Here is a 19,450-nt window from a genome sequence, read left to right as displayed (position 1 = left end):
CTATAAAAAAATATAAGTCCGAAAGTTTGTGAAAAGGATGGATGAATGTTTGTTACTCTTTCACGCCATAACTACGGAAGTGATTTAAATAAAATTTGCTACACGGGTAGGTTATATACTAATTTAACACATAATATACTTTAAATATATAAGTAGATTCAATCGGGTGAAACCGCTGTATAGAGCTAGTTTCACAAGTAAAGATAGGAAATTTTCATAATGTCCTTCTATTACTTTTTAACTACTTCGCGCCAAAATTATGAATATTGAATGGACTTGAAATTTGATTGACGGACAGGTTTATATAAAGGATGTTTTATTCACTATATGATATTATAATCAGTGGGAAATAGATCGTGAATCATAAATCTAATATCATCTTAATTAAAACAAAAACTATGTATTACATTATGTTCTTAGTTCTGGTACTTTGTTTGCACGTTCTCTTACTTATACTCGTGTTAATGCAACTTGCCAACGCAAACTGATCTTAATTTTAACTGAATTCCTATACGTAACTGACAGTATGCTTGCAGCTTCACTATCACGCTATAAAAGGAGAACTATTTTACTTCCTTGTAATTGTATAGAGTCGTTATTAATTTCCCACTATATGTATATGTGGCTACTTGAAATATAGAATGAAAAGATTCAAATAAAAATAATAGATAACTTTTTAAAATATTTATTGTAAAACATCGTGTTACAATGCATCCTTATTATTACTTATTAATTAAAGCCAGCTCCGTGCAAGAACCTTTATTAAAAACATTGGCTATGCAAGCCACATCCGAGCTAAGCAACGCCGACAATAGCCCCCAATGCAAACAACTAATCAATAATAGCTAAGACGAAGCGGTCGCAGATAATATTCAGGTCTCACCATAAAAAAAAATATTACAAATTATTTTATAAATCATGTTACATGCCAATGTATGATTTTGAACATTTATTTTCTTATATGCTACTTAATTGATTAAGAACAATTAAATGTTCTTGTCAAATTACTTAAAGAATTTATAATGATAATTTACAAAAAAAAAATCTCGTACATAAAATAATGATTTAATTGCTATTTTAAATTGTAATATTATAAATATTACACTTTAATTATACGGGAATTAAATTATAAATGATTTTTTACAATTCTTATAGAAATTAAAATATTTTTTTATTTATTTTCGTTTACCTAAATACCATTCCCAAAACTTACATTCCATTAATAAAATTCCTTATTTACCCTTCCTTATCTACCATAAAATTGACAAAAATATAATAAAATAGTATAAATAATATATTACTATTAAAAAAAAATAGTAATCTCCATTTACAAGTTTGGACTTTCCATGGATCCTGGCAATTCACGTGAACTATAAGTTCTTCTGGCCCTCACAAACATATTAGATTTATAAAATTTAAACAAAATATATATAACTATAATTATTAGTATCAAAGCAACACAAGTTTCAATAAACCATGGCTGACTCGTAGATTCCACTGGCTTTGTACTGACTACCAATTTTTCGCTACTAGGTCGCTTTGTCGATGATAATAATAATTCTACAGACCGAACACGTGAGTTTAGGGAAGATATTTTACTTTCCAATTCATCGAGTACATTTTGTTTCTCTACAGCCATAACTTCTCCTAAATCTTGTTTTATTTTATTTACATAAAGTATAATAGAATCGAATGTTGCATTGTCTTTTGACAGAGGTATCTGGGATATTTTAAATGTATTATTAAAAATCAATGCTTTTAAAATTTTCTGTAATAAAACATTAGTATAATTACTCTCTCTTGATACAACTGAGGAATAATTTGTCAATAATGTAAATTTTTTTTCAAAATCATTACTAGACTTTTCGATGTTGTCTGTAATATTTTTTAAGTAATCAATGAAATTAGTCTCTTTGGGATATTGTGTATTTCTTTCATTTGCCACTTTTGACATAATGTCTCTTATATCGTTTAAAATTTTCTCGCTTTCTAATAATTTGTTATCATTTATAGTACGATCTGAAGTGGTATGTGTAATTGCGTTACGTTTTTTACAAGTAATACCATGTGAGTTTTCATTATTTATATCAAACCGAATTGAAGTTACCTCAAAAGATATACTGCTCTTCTTCAAATTAACTATTATATCACAAGGTATTGGATTTTCGCCTATGCTCAGTGTTTTTAAGTTAGTTCTATTGAAATCATCCGCAGGTATCGTACTTATTTCATTATGGTCCACTATTAACTTTTCCAGGTTTTTAGCTTCGTAAAATCTTTCACTTTCTAAATCATTAATATAATTATATGATATATCTAATGTACTCAAGTAACTCAGCCCCCTTAAAATACCATACGTGAGTGTGGTTAACGAGTTGTGTGAAATATTAAGCCACTGTAAGTGAATATTATCCTTAAATGAACCAGGTTGTATATACGTGATTAAATTATAACTCAAATCCAATATGTTTAAGTAATTTAATTTTGAAAATGCATGACTATCTAATTTTTGGATTGTGTTATTATTTAAATCTAAATATTTAATATAAGGCAATAATTGCAAGTTTAACTTTGTTACATTTTTAATATCACATTGTGCTATATATAATTTTTTTAACGTAAGCGAGTTTCCATTATTTTCATATTCTATTTTTGTACGAATACCAGATAAATTTAAATCGTATAATTGTTTATTGTTTTGAATCAGGGACGTTTTGAAATTTAATTTTGAATTATATGACAGATCTAATTCCATTAATTTAGGCTGATCAAAAAAGGAACCGCTGTCAATAATTTGTATTTCATTATGTGCTAAATTAATTGTAGTCAGACCAACTAATCCTTGAAAAGAATACGAAAACATTGATTTTATTCTATTATTACTCAAAAATAGAGTCCGTAGATTTTTCAATTCCGTTGAATTTATAGTAAATTTTACTATCGCGTTATAAGAAAGATCTAATGATTCTACAGCACCCGTATGCGAGAATGTATTGTATTCTACTGCACTAATATTACTATGCGAAATATTGAGATCTTTTAATTGTGACATTCCATTAAAAGATTCATTTTTGATAATTGTTAACTGGGATCCTGAAATATCTAGAGATGGTAAAGAATTTAATCCATCAAAAGTACCTTCTTGTAACGCACCGCTGAGAGGATTGTTATGAATTTCAAAACTTATTAGATCACGTAATGACTTAAATGCTTTAGATTGTAATGATGATATATTATTATTGGATAAATCCAAAACTCTAAGCGAGTTCAAGTGACTATAATATTCATATTTTATTTGAGTTAAATAATTGTTGCGTAGCATGAGAGAACGAAGACTTACTAAATCTTCTTTATTAAACTCAATGCTGGTAATTTTATTGTTTGATAAATCCAAATGTACTAAACTGTGAAGTGATTTAAAACTTTTTTCAGATAAAATTCCAATGTTATTATGGTTTAATAATAGTTCTTCTATTTTTTCGAGGCCGAAGAAAGCATAATCTTCAATAGATGTTACTTGCTGATAACTTAAATCTAATTTCAAAACAAGTCTTAAACCTTCAAATAAGCCTTTTACAAGAGAACCCTCTAAACTGTTACCTGTGATAGAGAATTCAAAAATAATTTTATCTTTAAACATATCTTTGGGTAATGTCTTAAGTTTATTATTTGAAATATTAATCTTAGTCAAAAAAGTATTGTTCAAAAACGTATCTCGGTCTATTAAATCTATCTTATTATTGTTTATATTTATTGTATTTAAAAAAATCATATTACAAAATATGCTCTTTTCAATATTAACAATGTAATTGTGACTTAAATCCACTGATACCAACTTCTTCAAATATGCAAAATCTGTTTTTTCTATTGTGCTAATTTTATTATGGCTAATGTTTAATGTTGTGAGGTCAGTAAATCTGAACATTGAAGAGTTAATGTTACTTACCTCGTTATTTGAAAGGTCCAGGTATTTTAAGTGTTTTACGCCTTCAAATGTCCCTATAGTTAGCTGCGATATGTAATTATTTGACAAATCCAATGATGTAAGTTTACTAAATGAATCAAAGGTGGCATCTGGTATTTCCCTTAATAGATTATGTGATAAATTTAATTTGGTTAGATTTTTATAAGGAAACTCGTCGATTTCATTAACCTCTATAATTTTAATTAAATTAAACGACATGTCTATTTCACTTAAAAGTGGTAGTATCCACTTGTTTGAAAGTTTTGCGACATTAAAGTTGTTTCTCGACATATTCAAATACATTAAATTGTCCATTGGCATAAAACTGGGTGAAATACTATTACCATTATCGCTAAGATTAAGGCTTACAATTAAAAACTGATAAACGTTTGGAACAGTGAGTGGATCTTGGTGAACTATTTCGTTATATTTGAATTCAAGAGATACTTTTGAATAATAATTTGTATTGCCGTGATAAGGATTATAATGGTAGATAAAATTTGAACAACCATCATTATCGTCTACTCTAATTACATCGTCTCTTGTTTGTATAAAGCTTTCAAAATTATTTAAGTTATTCGTACAATAGATAACAGTTAGGCATCTTACATCATATCCACCTGTACATCCATCCTGAGGCCGTGTTACTGTAACCACATACTGAAATGTGTTTACTAATAACGAGATATCTGTAAAACATTTTACACAATTAGTTAATTATTACTCATTATCAACCAATCACTGTTAGTTTACAATTGCACAATTATCCATATTAATCCTTATACATATTATGAAAAATAGCGTTCAATCACGACTTTGTCCTCTAGACCAGGATACGCTCGCTTACGTTTAATATGAAAGTGAGTTTGTTTGTTACCTCTTAGCGCCTTATTGGCTTGACCAATTAAAGGATGGAGAAGAGAATAAGCTATTATTTATCCCGATCACGAGGAAGTACCCGCGAATACTAACTAGTATTAATGGGGGGGAGGGACATTACTAGCAATGTACTCAGTCAGGTCGACCTCCACGTGGTCCCTGGAAACCATCGTGTTAAATTCCAAGTGTATTCATTGCAATGGGCTAAGTAACCTGTCTTTTCATTGTCACCTATCATCTCTTACTGGTGCCCCGCCAGCGTATACCGTTAGCGTGGGCGGTGTTACCATTTCATTATCATCCCATAAAAAAAAACTTGTATTAATGTAGTTAATATTTCTGCAGTTTATATTATTTATGTAAGCTGAATTAAAAGTAAGCTTTAACAAGAAAGGTTCTCGTGTTATATGTCCCCATACAAATACTACGTTTACTTAGTAGTAGTTTAGGCCCGTGCCCGCGTCACAGTCACTCATGACTAAGGATCACGAATTGATTCCGAAACCAGTCGAGCTTTTTCGATCTAGTTACAAGTAAGTTAAACAGGTAGCCATTAAATTAAAACAAATCTTTCCTCTTTCCAGTATTAGTGTAGTCCATAAAATCGTACGATCGTAAATACATGCTTTTTATATAAGGAAACTTTGTACAGAAGGCCCACTAGGGCATGGGTACCACTGTCCCACCTATAACTTTTGGCAGTTGTGCTTCACTATAAATAATAATCTTATTAGTATAATAAAATAATAACTAGACGATGTCTATGTATATAAGAGATATTTATATAAGAAAAATTTAATGAGAAGTTTCAATAAAAGCAATAAAAGCTAAGACAATATTTTTTTACAAATTTGTTTGTCTGTACGTTTATTTATTTAACGCTTTATTGCACCAACATAACAGGATTTGTTGAACAATTTTCAATAAATATAGTGTAGTACAAAAGGCGATCTTATTGCTAAGCAATCTCTTCCAGACAACCTTTGGATAGAAAGAATTAAAGCATAAATAGGTATTTTTTAGAGTATACTGTTTCGCCCATGATACCCCCCATGCGTTGCCATTGCTGAGGACTCAGGTGTTATTCCTCTGTAGCCAGTAAATTCATGCCATATCCCACCCTTCAAACCGAAACCCAGCCATGCAAACACAACTGCTTCACGGTAGGAACACGAATGGGACAGAGGTACCCAAGCAATCGACTTTTGTACAAAGTCTATATCTATAAGCTAAGGTATTCTCCATTGCATCGAACCTACAATTGTTGCACTTATAAATTACATAGATACCTCTTATCTATGAATATTATTTTTTTTTATACCACTGAGACGGCAAACAAGTATACGCCCCACCAGGTGGTGAGCGGTTACCGTAGCCTATAAGTGCTTGCAATACGTATACCTCACGTATTGCAAGCATCGCGCGCGTTGCCAACCCTAAAAACATTTTTTTTATCCTTTGTTGCAGAACTCCATGCTGTGGTCTCTTGGAAAATCCTCGAATATTATGAGCAAGGCTGGATTTATCACTAAAAGATCTCTTCTAGCCAACCCAATACAATACAATACAACCCAATATCTTTTACTGTTTCAAGTTTTTTTTATAAAATTTAAAATAGAAAATAGCTAACGGCATACTTAATGGTAAGTGATAACCTTGGTCTATGTAAATGAATAGACTTGAGCTTCACAGTACTACTCATACCGTAAGGGGAAAAGAAATTATTAGTAACGCGGTCTAACAGCTCCGTTGCTAGCAATATACCATATCAGGTCGACCTCCACGCGATTCCTCCAAGAAACCATCGTGGTTGACTCGCTTCCATGCTCACCTATCATCTGTCATTGGTCGCCCGCCAGTGTTAAACAATAGCACGAGCGAAATCACCATTCCATTTTAACTTGAAAAAAAAGTCGTTACTTTATAATAGTATAATGGTATTGGGGGGGAAGGGATTGTTAGTAATGGAAATTGAGAATCCCATTGCTATCAATATACCCAACGAGGTCGATCTCCACGCTGTCCCCGTGGAAACTATCATGGTTAATTTCTGATGAATTCATCATGATGAGCTAACTGGCCTGTTTTCATTCTCATCTAACACCCTTCGCTGGTGCCCCGTCAGCGTATAACATTAGCGCAGGCGGGGTAACCATCCATTTTCACCATAAAAAATTACAATGGTATTATGCCTCCGTATCTTGTAATTTGGCAACTATTAGCAATACCCTCCTTATGGGGGAGACCTATGTCCAGCAGTGGACAGTTAACGAATTATATAATGATAATATGAATCTTATAATTTGGCTTAGGGTTAATGTTAAAGGCATCCATAGGCTACGGTAACCGCGTCTACCATCAGACAGGCCATATGTTTGTTTGCCTTCATAGTAGTATAAAAAAATAATCTTGTAATTTGACACCACATCCCCTACTATTTAAATCAAAACACAGTCATGTAAGCACAGCTGCTTCATAGCAAAAATACGTGTAGGACAGAGGTACCCAAACAGACGACATTTGTACAAATTCTCCCATCAAACTGTATTAAAAACAATACTTACAAAGTAATGGATCCATGTCAATTCCATATAGATTTTAATTTTAAATGTGGAATATGGTAGGTATTTTTTTTTTAACTGGAACAATAAAAAATATGTTAACAGCTGAAAAAAATAATGTATTTTATTTAAGAGCAAGGGAAGAGATTGTTAGTAATGGGGAGTCAATATATATAAATATACCCTATCAGGTCGACCTCCATGCGGTTCCTTCTCGAAACTATCGTGACTAATTTATCATTGAATTCGTCACAATGAGCTAACTGACTAGTTCTGATTTTAAAACCATAATTAATTTTAAACTTTTGCGTTGTTTACACATATTTTACATACCTGTCCTGACGTGATCACCACTTAGTGCAATCCACGTCGAAACGTCGGCAATAAAGAAACAGGTATGTAGGTACTATTTACCTGCAAAGTTTTTTCATCACGTTAACTCCCAATTGTGTATTTAAAAATAAAACACCATATTTTGTAGACACATTAGATTAACAATATTTAGTTTTCAACGCTTCATTATGTGTAATAATTTAAATAGTTTAAATTAAAATAATAAAATAAGGAATTCGGCTGTGTTTCGGTATGAAGGGTGGGATATGACAGTGAATTTACAAGGTACAGATGAATAACACCTGAGTCCTCAGGAATGGCAACGTATAGGTGGTATCATGGGCGAAACAGTACACTCTGTTATGTCCATGGTACTGCTCATGTCTATAGGGGACGGTTACCATTTTCTATCAGGTGGGCCGACAGCTTGTTTGCCATTCTAAGTTGCATAAAAAAAGGAATTCTTTATTTTTCTCACTGGAGCTTACAGTAAGCGTGCTAGTCTTCCTAACGATATAATCGCAATTATATAAAAATCAAACAAAAATAATAATTGTGTAAAATAAAACACACTTACATTAATTAATTATAAATTAAGCGTTACACTTCCATCTGAATCCGTACTTAAATTAGGAATGTCTATTAATATAATGTTTAAATAGTATAAAGTATTTAGGATTACGTCGTGAAATGTTAGAAACCATTCTAGAACTTTGTAAATTAACAATTCGCTTCTTGCAGCGTTGTCGATCGATGAAAACAATGGTTTTTCCTTTCTTTATTTCTACCCACTAGGGACTTTAAGCTGTTTGACTTAAAAATTTTAGCCTGTTTATAAATTAAGTTTTTTATTAAGACTTAGAATACTAATTATTTATATTTAAAAATATCGTAAGTAGTCGTTGACTGTAAACATGGACGCCATGTTTATGGCGTAGTATGTGTATATATTGCTAAATACACTGAATACCAACACAAAACTTCTTGTGTTACATGGGTATCAAAATACTTATGAGTTGCCATTTCTGAGAACTACATATGCGTATGCGTCCTTACACTGCAAAGTCACTGCAATATCCCACCATTCATTCATTCATTCATTTGCATTCCCTTTATGAGAGAGGCCTCTTTATTTATTTATTTATAAATAACTATTACCACACTTACAGAAACGAAACGTGTCGTTAGCCATAGGTTTATTTTACAAACTTTAAAATTTTAAACAACATTAAAAAAATATGTCTAATTTGTCATTAAATATATCAATATCCGGCTTCTGAGCAATTGGAGAGTTGAGCAGAGAAATGGCCTGATTAATTAATTGGTAATTGTGAGCAATGTTCAACAATCGACTGTTAAAAGCTAATATAATGATGTTGAGCCGACTCTTCGAAATACAGCCATGCAAGTACAGCTGCTTCACGGTAAAACACGCGTGGGATTCATGTACTTGGGTACACAAAAGACTTTTGTAGATACAAAGCTTAAATGTAGATAGAATGTCTTTACACAAATAATAATGCTTCGAGAAAAGCGTGTCAACTTTTTCATACAATTTTGCGTGATATGTGTAAGATACATTCTGTGTGTAAGTATATAGAACACTGATAAAGAAACGAGTCGGTCAATTTGATAATTAGCTGACAAAAAGTTGCCTCGTTTTTGAGACACGATGCTCTATCTATATAATACGAGGTTTGTCCGGAAAGTACGTATAAAAGTTTTTTAAAAATTTTATTTTACAATTATTCAGGTAAATCAATTTTATCCCCTTCAAAGTACTCCCCCTGTGACATAATGCACTTGTGCCAACGCCGTTTCCACTGTGAGAAGGCTCCTTGAAAGTCCTCTGGTTGTAGGTTTCTCAGCTGCCCCGTCGTAGCTTTTTTTATCTCATTTATGTCCCCCAAATGCCGCCCCCGAAGTACCAATTTGGTTTTTGGGAACAAGAAGAAGTCACACGGGGCCAAATCCGGCGAATAGGGGGGGTGTTCGGTCACCGTAATGGAATTTTTACTCAAAAACTCACGGAACGATCTTGGCGCAAATTTTTTTCATTTGAAGTTCGTTTCTTAGAATTTCGTGGACCACGGTTTTGCCCAAATTAAGCTCTTCAGCCACCTGTCTGACCGTTAAACGACGGTCCCCATTAACACAAGTTCGAATTCTTTCCACGTTTTCGTCGGAATGTGAAGTGGAAGGACGTCCTGAACGTGGGTCATCTTGAACGCTTTCTCGGCCCTCTCTGAATCTTTTTAGCCACTTGTGGACGGTTGGTTCCTTCACAGCATCATCCCCATAAACTGTTCTGAGATCGGCAAAAATTTCACGGCCATTCTTGCCGAGTTTCGAGAGAAACTTGATTACGACGCGCTGCTCTTCAACGGAAGCGGGCTCCATGCCGACGGGGTTTCGTTAAGAGGTAACTTCACAGATGGCGTGACAAGCCAGTTCGCACCGCACGGCGGTCAGACCAGAACTGAAGCATTGTTAGGGACATAAGGAAGGGGTCCTGCGCTTACCTGGCCTCTCCACTCCTCTTTCTCGCATTCCAGAACACTTTTATACGAACTTTCCGGACAGACCTCGTATAAGATACAAAGTTTTCCTCTGGTAAATTAATTCAATTTAAACAAACCAAATATACGGAACCATGTCTTAATATATACAAATAAATGTTAGGTCTTTATCAATGGTACTGACAGGACGTAATGTGATACCGCTGTTCATTTCAGTCTACATACAATTTTGTTTGTATATATGTACATTTATTATCATATTAATTATTAGATGTTTGGATGTTTGTTACATAATGACAATCCATTCATGTCCCACTACTGGGCATGAGTCTTGCTTTTTTTTTCAACGTTCCGTACCAAAAATATATAAAGGAAACCCCTTATGGTACGAGTATGTCCATCCGTCTGTCCGTGTGTTGTTTTTAAAATAAAATAAAGTTTTTTATCGTTTTTTCTTTTTTTTTTTCACCTATGAAATACTTGCAAAGTGTACTCTTTTTGAACAAAAAATAGTTGGTCACCTTACCATTAAAGAAAAATCATTGCATCATTCAGCCGTTTAAGCATGATTAAATAACAAATATACCGATGTCTGTACAAACTTTCACAATCAATTGACTCGCGACTTCCGTTAACGTATACAACATAACACCCTATAACACATACTTTAACCCTGCAAAATGTATTTATATGTATATACTAACCCTGCATTTGAAGATATCGATCTTCATGTCAATTTCCCTAGAAACTATCATAAATTAATTCTTAGAGAATTCAACACGAAGAGCCAAGCGACCCAACTTCATTTTCACCTATCATCTCTCACTGGACACCAACCAGCTATATAAAATAACATATTCAAATAGTACACATGTACTAAGTATTACTATTCCATTTTCACCCATTAAAAATTGTTTACATAGTGATTTTAAATGAAACAGTCAAAATATTAGACAGTTTATATATTACTGAAGTTATAGCTAAATCTAACGTTCATATTTTTCCAAATATTTCATAAGAATGACAAATCACAATGAGAAAACAATACAAATACAAATAAAGTAAATTAACCTCATTTACTCATCTTTGAGACAAAATGTACAACAACGAACAAAAACAAGACAGGCGTTGTAAATATTTTTTGCCTGACATCCTCATGAATGAGGCATTTAAATTTTAAACATTAAACACTTTTTACATGCTTTAGACAAAATTTTTATATTCTTTTTTTATCTTATTCAATTACATTTTGTCTCAAAATTAAATAGTGTAATCGGTTCTGAGGCACCATTTCTCAAAATCGATAATTATAGCATTAACCAAAATATTGAATTATTAATGAATTTTTAATTATACTTGTTTAATTTCAGTGTAGTATATGTAGTATACAATGGGAAACGACAATTCAACAAATACAATTAATTATAATCATAATTACAAGTAATAATGTTAACAAAACTGCTATTATAGTATTATACAATATGTTAATTAACATGATGCATTTCTTAAAATTAATGTTAGTATTTATTAATAAAAACTCATATTTTTATTCTAGATAAAATCTTAAAAAAAGTAGACAATTAATTAAAATTCTCAATAAAAAAATTGTATCTATACCAATGGCACTACACGTACAAGATATGTACCTATTATTATGTAATTCTGTTAGCATAGATACACATTGTTCTTTTCTTTTTAAAAAATATTTATTTTTTCTAGATTTTTTGGAAATACAAAGTTTATCCAGGGAAAAAGTCCTAGACTCTATAATGAATACTAACATTAATTTTATGGAATGGATTTGGTTAATTAACATACTGTTTATAACAGTTGTATTATTAAATTATTAAAAACTACACTTGATTATGTAAATATGTCTGTTAAAATACTATGCAATGGAAAACGTAAATACGACAATATATAATTATAATTAAATCTACATAAGGAATATAGTACTTATTATCTACCAGTTAAAATAACTGTTATTAAACTTAATAAAAATAAAATAATTAATGGCAGTATGTAAATCACAAAATAAACATTTTTAAGATCTTTTTTTTTAAATAGAACACCTTAAATGATATTCTTTTTTTTAAATTCCCTTCACAAAATAAAAGAATTCAGCAATCAAGCTTCACATAAACAAAGATTATTAATAACTATTGTAATAATTTTAATGAAACAAGACAAATTAATCATGCATTTAAAAAACTCAAATATTCTTCGATTCTGCATATAAAGAATGCCACATAAATTTTCTCAATACGTAGGTTTGGTTCTTGATAGCTTCCAAAATTTTTAAATTTACTGCCAATAAACGATCAGAATCCGTCAATGTACCAGATTTCGAATCTATCTGCACCAACTCTCCTATCTCTTTCTGCACGCATGGTATACCTTGCAATGAATGTTTTCCCGTTCCACCATTAAGTGCGTAAGGTCTCATTTTGGAGAAATTATTATTATAATCACTCAAAGCTGTTCCTAACCAATCACAAGTAAAATTGTTACCATCGATGTAAACTTTTAATTCGTGCTTGTGAGCAACCCAGCCTTTGTAATCCAAGAATATCATGCTATTATGCTCGATGGACAGAATATAAAGGGATCTCAGATCTATAAAAACTTTAGAATCTAAATAGGATATGTCATTATTAGATAAATTTAAATATACGAGACTCGTCATACCTTGAAATATTCCGTATTCAATTCCAGTCAAATCATTATGAGACAACCGTAAAGTCTTCAACTGTCTAAATTTATGGAAAGTTGCGGGAGCTATTTTACTAATATCATTGTAACTTAGATCCAGATGGGTGATGTTAGTTGGCAAGCACAATGAAGATGAATTTAAATATTGTATGTAATTATTGCTCATATCAATATGCTCGAGATCAATTTGGTGTTTTAAATCGATATTCGTAGGATCCGATATGTTATTAGATTGTAACATCAACTTTTTTAAACGCATACCTTCACCTGATGGAATATTCATTTTGTAAATAGCATTGTTAGATAAATCCAAAATGCCTTCATCAGGATGAAATATCTTTATGTGCAAATTTTCCAATACTTTCAAATCATTAAATTTCATATCAATGCGCTTCAGTTGATAATTATTAATAAAAAGGAGGTCTGGTATACCATCAATGTAGTTATTCGACAAATCCAAATTCTGCAGTCTATTCATAGACAAAAAACATTCCAAATTTAATTGAGTTATATAATTTTTGCTCAAATTTAAATATTCAATATAAACTAAATCGTCAGCGTTAACTCGAAAATTTGTTAATTTATTCTGAGACAAATCAAGCGATGTCAAACGTACTAAATATCTGAAAGCGTTATACTCAATAGTTGTTATAGAATTCTTGGACAAATCTAATTTAGTCAGTACATCAACTCTCTTTTTATGATGGTCGTGTCGAGTGAACCGAGACATTAACTCTACAGAGGTAGCATTAGGCAAAAATGTCAAATGATTTTCAGAAAGTAAGATTTTGCAAACGGCGCGCCCTTCAAAATGCTGCCAATGTCTCAAAAACAATTCAGGTGTCAAAACGTCTAGTTGATTCCACGAAACATCCAAAATTACTAAATGCTTTAAGAGTTCCAAGGAATCGTCATCTATAATTTGTATCTCATTTTTGCTCAAATACAAATTTGTTAAATTACCCAAAGCATTTAAAGCACCAATTTGATTTTTAATATTGTTATTATTTAGACGCAGTGTTTCTAAATTGGTCAAATTGTCAAAAGAGTTTTCGTCTAAGTACGATATCAAATTGTAAGAAAGGTCTAATTCTATCAATGATGTGAGGTTTTCGAACGCACTGGAAGGTATTTGTTGTATTTCGTTGTGTGCTAGATTAAGATGTCTCATTCTGTTCGGTAACATTTCAAATTCAAAAAGACCTTCGACGTCAGATAAACGGTTGTGAGATAAATCCAAATATTCTAATTGTGTAAGTGTATAGAACGCGTTCTCTGTAATTTTTTCTATTTGATTGCCAGAAATATTAAGTGTCTGAAGCTGTGGCATATACTGAATAAGAGAGAGATTGGTCTGAGGCCATACTCCGGATGCTCTAAGACTTGTAATGGAGTACAGGAACTTTGGATTCATGCTTTTATCGAACCTGTCAATAGCATCAGAGAGGTAGACATTGACTTTAACATGATAGTTGGTGGAGCCTTGGCAGTGTTCAGGTAGACCAATATCTTGGATAACCCTTATGCAGTGAAATCGATAACTACAGTTGCCAGTATTATATGACTTTTCAAGAGGACAGTAGCAGAGACACGATGAAACCATCAGCAGCATGATCAAAACGAACGATGTATATACTGAAAAAAATAATAAGCAAAATTAATTAAAAATGATCTGTATCATTTCGAATATTAAAAATATTACATATTTATGTATGAAAATAGAAATAATAAAAAAAAATAGAAATACTGGAAAGGTTTCAAAGTAAGACAATAAGAAACATGCTTAATATACCACAATATATAAGTAATAAATTTATGTATATGGACATCAAACTGAAAACGATAAAACAGGAAATCGAGACATTCAGCAAAAACTATCAGTCCAGATTGAACAGCCATAGAAATGAATTGGCCGCTCAATTACAGGGATCGGGAAGCATTAGTTTCTCTCGTTTAAAAAGACACAGTATCCAAGGTAGAAAGATTTACAGGCAGAAACTGAGAGCTGGTTAATGGATTGGCCTTATCATTTATTAACAAAATTTAAACCTGACATCCAAACAGCAGATTGGATTATTGTTCTATAAGGAACAGATTGCCAATTAGCAGACTAGAAAAAGAAAAAAAAATTAAGTAAATAAAAATTTCGAAGCGAGCAGGAAGTCATCTTTAGATATAATTTTCATATATTTTTTGTATGTTGGTTTGTAATAAACAAAATTCAAAATCTACTTAATAATTTTTAATAACATAACATAGACTCTATGTTATGTTATTAAAATTGATTAAGAAATGTAGAATTAAAGGAAACTATAAAGTGTTATAATTTTAAAGCTATTGTTTTTATTTAAATTACAGTGTTTTATGATTTGTAATCGTTTGGGGTATGGGGTTTCATAAAATTTAGTAAGCATTCTGTTATCTTAAAGTTTAGGAACCCATAACATAGACTAATTTCCTCTTCAAAATAATTAGAAATCCCTACGAATATTACAATAATACAACTCAAGTTATCCAAAATTTGACTGTTTTAACAGGCAAATAACTTTAGCTAATATAAAAAAATATAATTTATTTTCCTATCTAGCAATACGAAGCCAATTCATATGATTTCTATATCATTTTGCAATTATTATTACCATTCATATAATACACTGTTATGCTAAAAACCTGTTGGTATAAATTCCTATAAATATATAAAATGGAAATACTTTTTCATATATATATATATATAATAAGTCAACTATGGAGAATAAACGCAATAAGAAATAGTTTTAAAACGTTTAAGCCGTGATGGGGCCCTTTTGGGATCCTAGTAAATAAAATACATTGTATATGTAAATACATATATTGTATCGGTTATTTACATTAAAATATATGTAGTCCAAAAATATAGTAATTAGGTGTAAAATATATAAAACCATTCCAAATACAAAATCTTTAACATTGATAGTTGTTAAAATAAAACGCAGACAGACAAATAGACCGAGTTCTTTTTTTTATACCACAAAGACGTCAAACAAGTATACAGCCGGTCTAATGGTAAACGGTCACTGTAACCTCCTTCCTTTCCTTTAAAAGGTTCCTTTGTACCATTTTAAAAAGATATAAAATAGATTACCAAAATACAGTGATGTACCAAAGTCACAAGAATCGGCCGTGTAAGAGTGATGAGTCTGATGATGCAAACGTTTATAGGCTGCGGTGACCATTTACCATCAGGAGAGCCGTATATCTGATTGCCTTATCTAATTCGATTTAATATTTATCATTTAAGACTCACCTGCCGCCATTTTTGTCATGTTGGCATTCCTGGAGATTAGTTTTCAAAAATTCTGAAATAAATACACGACAATTTAAGATTATATATTTCATAAAAAAAGAAAATATTTAATCGTGATAAAATAATACAGACATTATCATCATCATCATCATTTTAGCCACTATTCGTCCACTGCTGGACATAAGCCTTCCTCTATATCCATATTATATAATGATCACATTATTAGTATGATTATTTCTATCGATTTAAAAACAAAATCAAAATTAACTCACAAAAAAATTAAAATAATTGTAAAGTTCCTCCCTTTTCAATCCGACTTCAAAAAAGACTTTTTTTTCCATCCCATTTTTTCATTCACCCAACTCATAACAATAATAATTAATATACAGTCGTATGAGACTTGAATAAATTGTAAACAAACTACCTGAGCATAGAACATTCCTACAGTAACCTGATCATGTTCGTGACATCATGGGAGTAAACGTTTTGATGACTTCATTGTGTTTTTTTTTTCTATAACCAATCAACTTATCAATTACAAGAAGTTGAATATATATGTAATTCCAAGCTCATTGTTATAATGTATAATTAATAACAAATACTAAAATACAGTTTTATATAATATTAAACTATGTATATAAAACTCTGCTTCTATACAGAAATTGTGAAATGCACACAATAAAAACATAAAATATACTTTTTATGTGAGTTATAAATTTTCGATAATAAAACAATTATAAAGAAGTAGCAATAACGATTTTAATGCTTATTTATAATTATTTAAATTATAATATTGCATGCGATAAATTCAAAATATAAATGGCAATATAACTCTAGTAAAAGTTATTAAATATTAAATTATTAACAAACGCACTAAAAAGTATTATCAGTCATCCCTTTTTTAAAGTTAATTATAAAATAATTACTTATATATAAATATTAAAATTAGCTAATTTGTTTTTTTTTTCATTTGTCTATATCAATAAATACTGGCTGAAAATACTATTACACCCCGTCCCCCCTACCGTGGGTACTTAAAAAAATATAATCTATATTGGCAATGCATAAGATAATGTATTTTAGTTTCTGTTTATTTTTAATTGTTAAATTATGTATACAACCATGTTGTAGTTACTTTTTATCAATATTAATCCCCCCATAATACTAAAGGGGGTTGGGGCTGTAGCCCCTTAACATAGGTTATAATATTAACCTATTTTGAAAGCCTAGTTCAAACCACAACTACTGTACCCTTTTAAAACTATAATATTAATATTAGTAAACTTAAGAAACTACATTTATGTTTTTTACGAATAAATCTCATTTCACTTTTTTTTTTCATTTCAATCTACGAATATAAGAAAATTGTATACCACAAAAAAAAAAAAAAAACACTTCAATTGTGACAAAACTATAGTTTCTTTGATCTAAAACTAAACCACTGAACCGATTTTGATAAAATCCCAATAGAGCCAATTTGTAAGTATATCCTTTGAAATAAAAAAATAATTTCTCAAATCGATATAAAACTGATGAAGTTATGAGAGAACAAACCTAAAAAACATTAGACTTCTTCTTTTTGAAGTCAGTTAAAAACAGAATCAATTCAATTTATTTGGTTTAACAATATTACATTGTTATTGAATATGATATTTTTTTAACATTTTATTGGTACAAAATCACAAACATACAACAATTTCACAAACAAATAAGTCGATAATAAATGGTCTGAACTAATTTAAAAAAAAATTAGTAATTATATACAACAGACGAATTATTTATTGCTAAAATTAATTTATTAATCAATTAAGGCATTTCTCTTTACATTATATAAATGCTAGCAAAAGTTATCTTGCTCCTGCGCCACGTACCGGTGCCATTTTACCAGGATAAAAACTACAATATCTCTCAAATTGGAATAAACCACACACATTTTTAAATTTATTTAAAATCAGTTGAGACACGGATATTTTATTTAATAATGAAAAAACAATTTAATAAAAAAAAAGTAAATTTACCTTAATCTAGAAGCCATATATTGAACGTTCGTCACAACTCAGTACCAAGCTCAAAGTCCGTACAATACATAACATAATTCGACGCCTAATGTTCTGCTGATCCCAGTGAAATGAGAATGCTAATGTCCATACTCCGTCAAGAATTAATTTCCCATACTTATCACCGTTTACCTACGACCACAATGTATCTCAGAGACATTTTTTTTTAATGGATGATAATGGAATGATAATATCGCCTAAGCTAACGGTGCACTGGTGATGGATGATAAGTGAGAATGAAAAGGCACATCAGTTACCCCATCATGATGAATACAAAAATGAAAATCAGCACGATAGTTTCCAGCGGGGAATACGTGGAGGTCGACCTGATAGGCTATATCGCTAGCAATGGAACCAGTAATACGCATGACTAACAATCCTTTCACCTCCCTCAGAGACATGTTATCTATACAATAATCAATCGTTTACAAAAACGTGTAGTTAATGAGGATCTAACAGCCATATACACCTATTAGGTCGACCTCCATGCAGTTCCCCCTGGAAACAATCTTGAATTCTTTATGAATTCGTCACGATGGCTAACTGAACTGCTTTCATCCTTTTTTTTTCTTTATACAACTTAGAATAGCAAACAAGCTGACGGCCCACCTGATGGAAAGTGGTACCCGTCGCCTATAGACATGAGCAGTGCCATGGACATAACAGAGTATACTGTTTCGAGGTTTTGCCAGTAGTTGCCACACTTGGCAGGCAGGTTGGCAGCCATAATTAGGCTTTGATGGTGTTTTAAGAGGGACACTGCTGCCTATCCCTCAACCATTAAGTTCCTTAAGTTCCCTTAGTCGCTTCTTACGACACCCACGGGAAAGTAAAGGGTAACCCATTCTATTCCGGGACCATTCGGCGAAAAATTTAAAAAAGTTTAATAAGGGCATAAAAAATCAGACGAATTAAAAATCTCCTCCTTTTAGATAGGTAAAGAGGTTTCTTCAGGGTCGGCAACGCACGCGTAATACCTCTGGTATTGCAGGTGTTCATAGGCTACGGTAACCACTTACCATCAGGTGGACCGTATGCTTGTTTGCCACCGCAGTGGTGTAAACAAAAAAACATATCACTTAATTGCAGGAAAAAAAATAACTGTTGTTTCTATTTAAATATATTGTTAATGTAATAATTAT

General features: G+C 31.3%; 2 protein-coding genes across 3 annotated transcripts; both read right to left on the bottom strand.

The window, feature by feature from the left end:
• Positions 1-669: 669 nt before the first annotated feature.
• Positions 670-8,447, bottom strand: LOC113509888 (toll-like receptor 3). Of its 2 annotated transcripts, XM_026893318.3 has the most exons (4): positions 8,315-8,447; positions 7,738-7,818; positions 7,408-7,482; positions 670-4,653 (listed from the first exon to the last, which is right to left on the bottom strand). In XM_026893318.3, exons 3-4 carry the CDS (start codon positions 7,421-7,423, stop codon positions 1,328-1,330), a joined length of 3,342 nt encoding a protein of 1,113 aa, XP_026749119.2. In that variant the 5' UTR covers positions 7,424-7,482; positions 7,738-7,818; positions 8,315-8,447; the 3' UTR covers positions 670-1,327. The 2 variants fall into 2 exon arrangements, with proteins under 2 accessions (XP_026749119.2, XP_026749126.2); XM_026893325.3 differs by lacking the exon at positions 7,738-7,818 and having other exon boundaries at positions 8,315-8,385.
• A 2,756-nt stretch (positions 8,448-11,203) lies between these two features.
• Positions 11,204-18,394, bottom strand: LOC113522203 (protein artichoke-like). The gene is made up of 3 exons (XM_052899861.1): positions 18,270-18,394; positions 16,252-16,303; positions 11,204-14,603 (listed from the first exon to the last, which is right to left on the bottom strand). Exons 2-3 carry the CDS (start codon positions 16,268-16,270, stop codon positions 12,469-12,471), a joined length of 2,154 nt encoding a protein of 717 aa, XP_052755821.1. The 5' UTR covers positions 16,271-16,303; positions 18,270-18,394; the 3' UTR covers positions 11,204-12,468.
• Between the last annotated feature and the right edge of the window lie 1,056 nt (positions 18,395-19,450).

This window comes from Galleria mellonella, unplaced genomic scaffold (assembly GCF_026898425.1).
Source record: "Galleria mellonella isolate WM207_F2 unplaced genomic scaffold, CSIRO_AGI_GalMel_v1 utg63, whole genome shotgun sequence".
Lineage (NCBI taxonomy): Eukaryota > Metazoa > Arthropoda > Insecta > Lepidoptera > Pyralidae > Galleria > Galleria mellonella.
The sequence above is the reverse complement of the archived record's forward strand: the minus strand, read 5'-3'. Positions and strand labels throughout refer to the sequence as shown.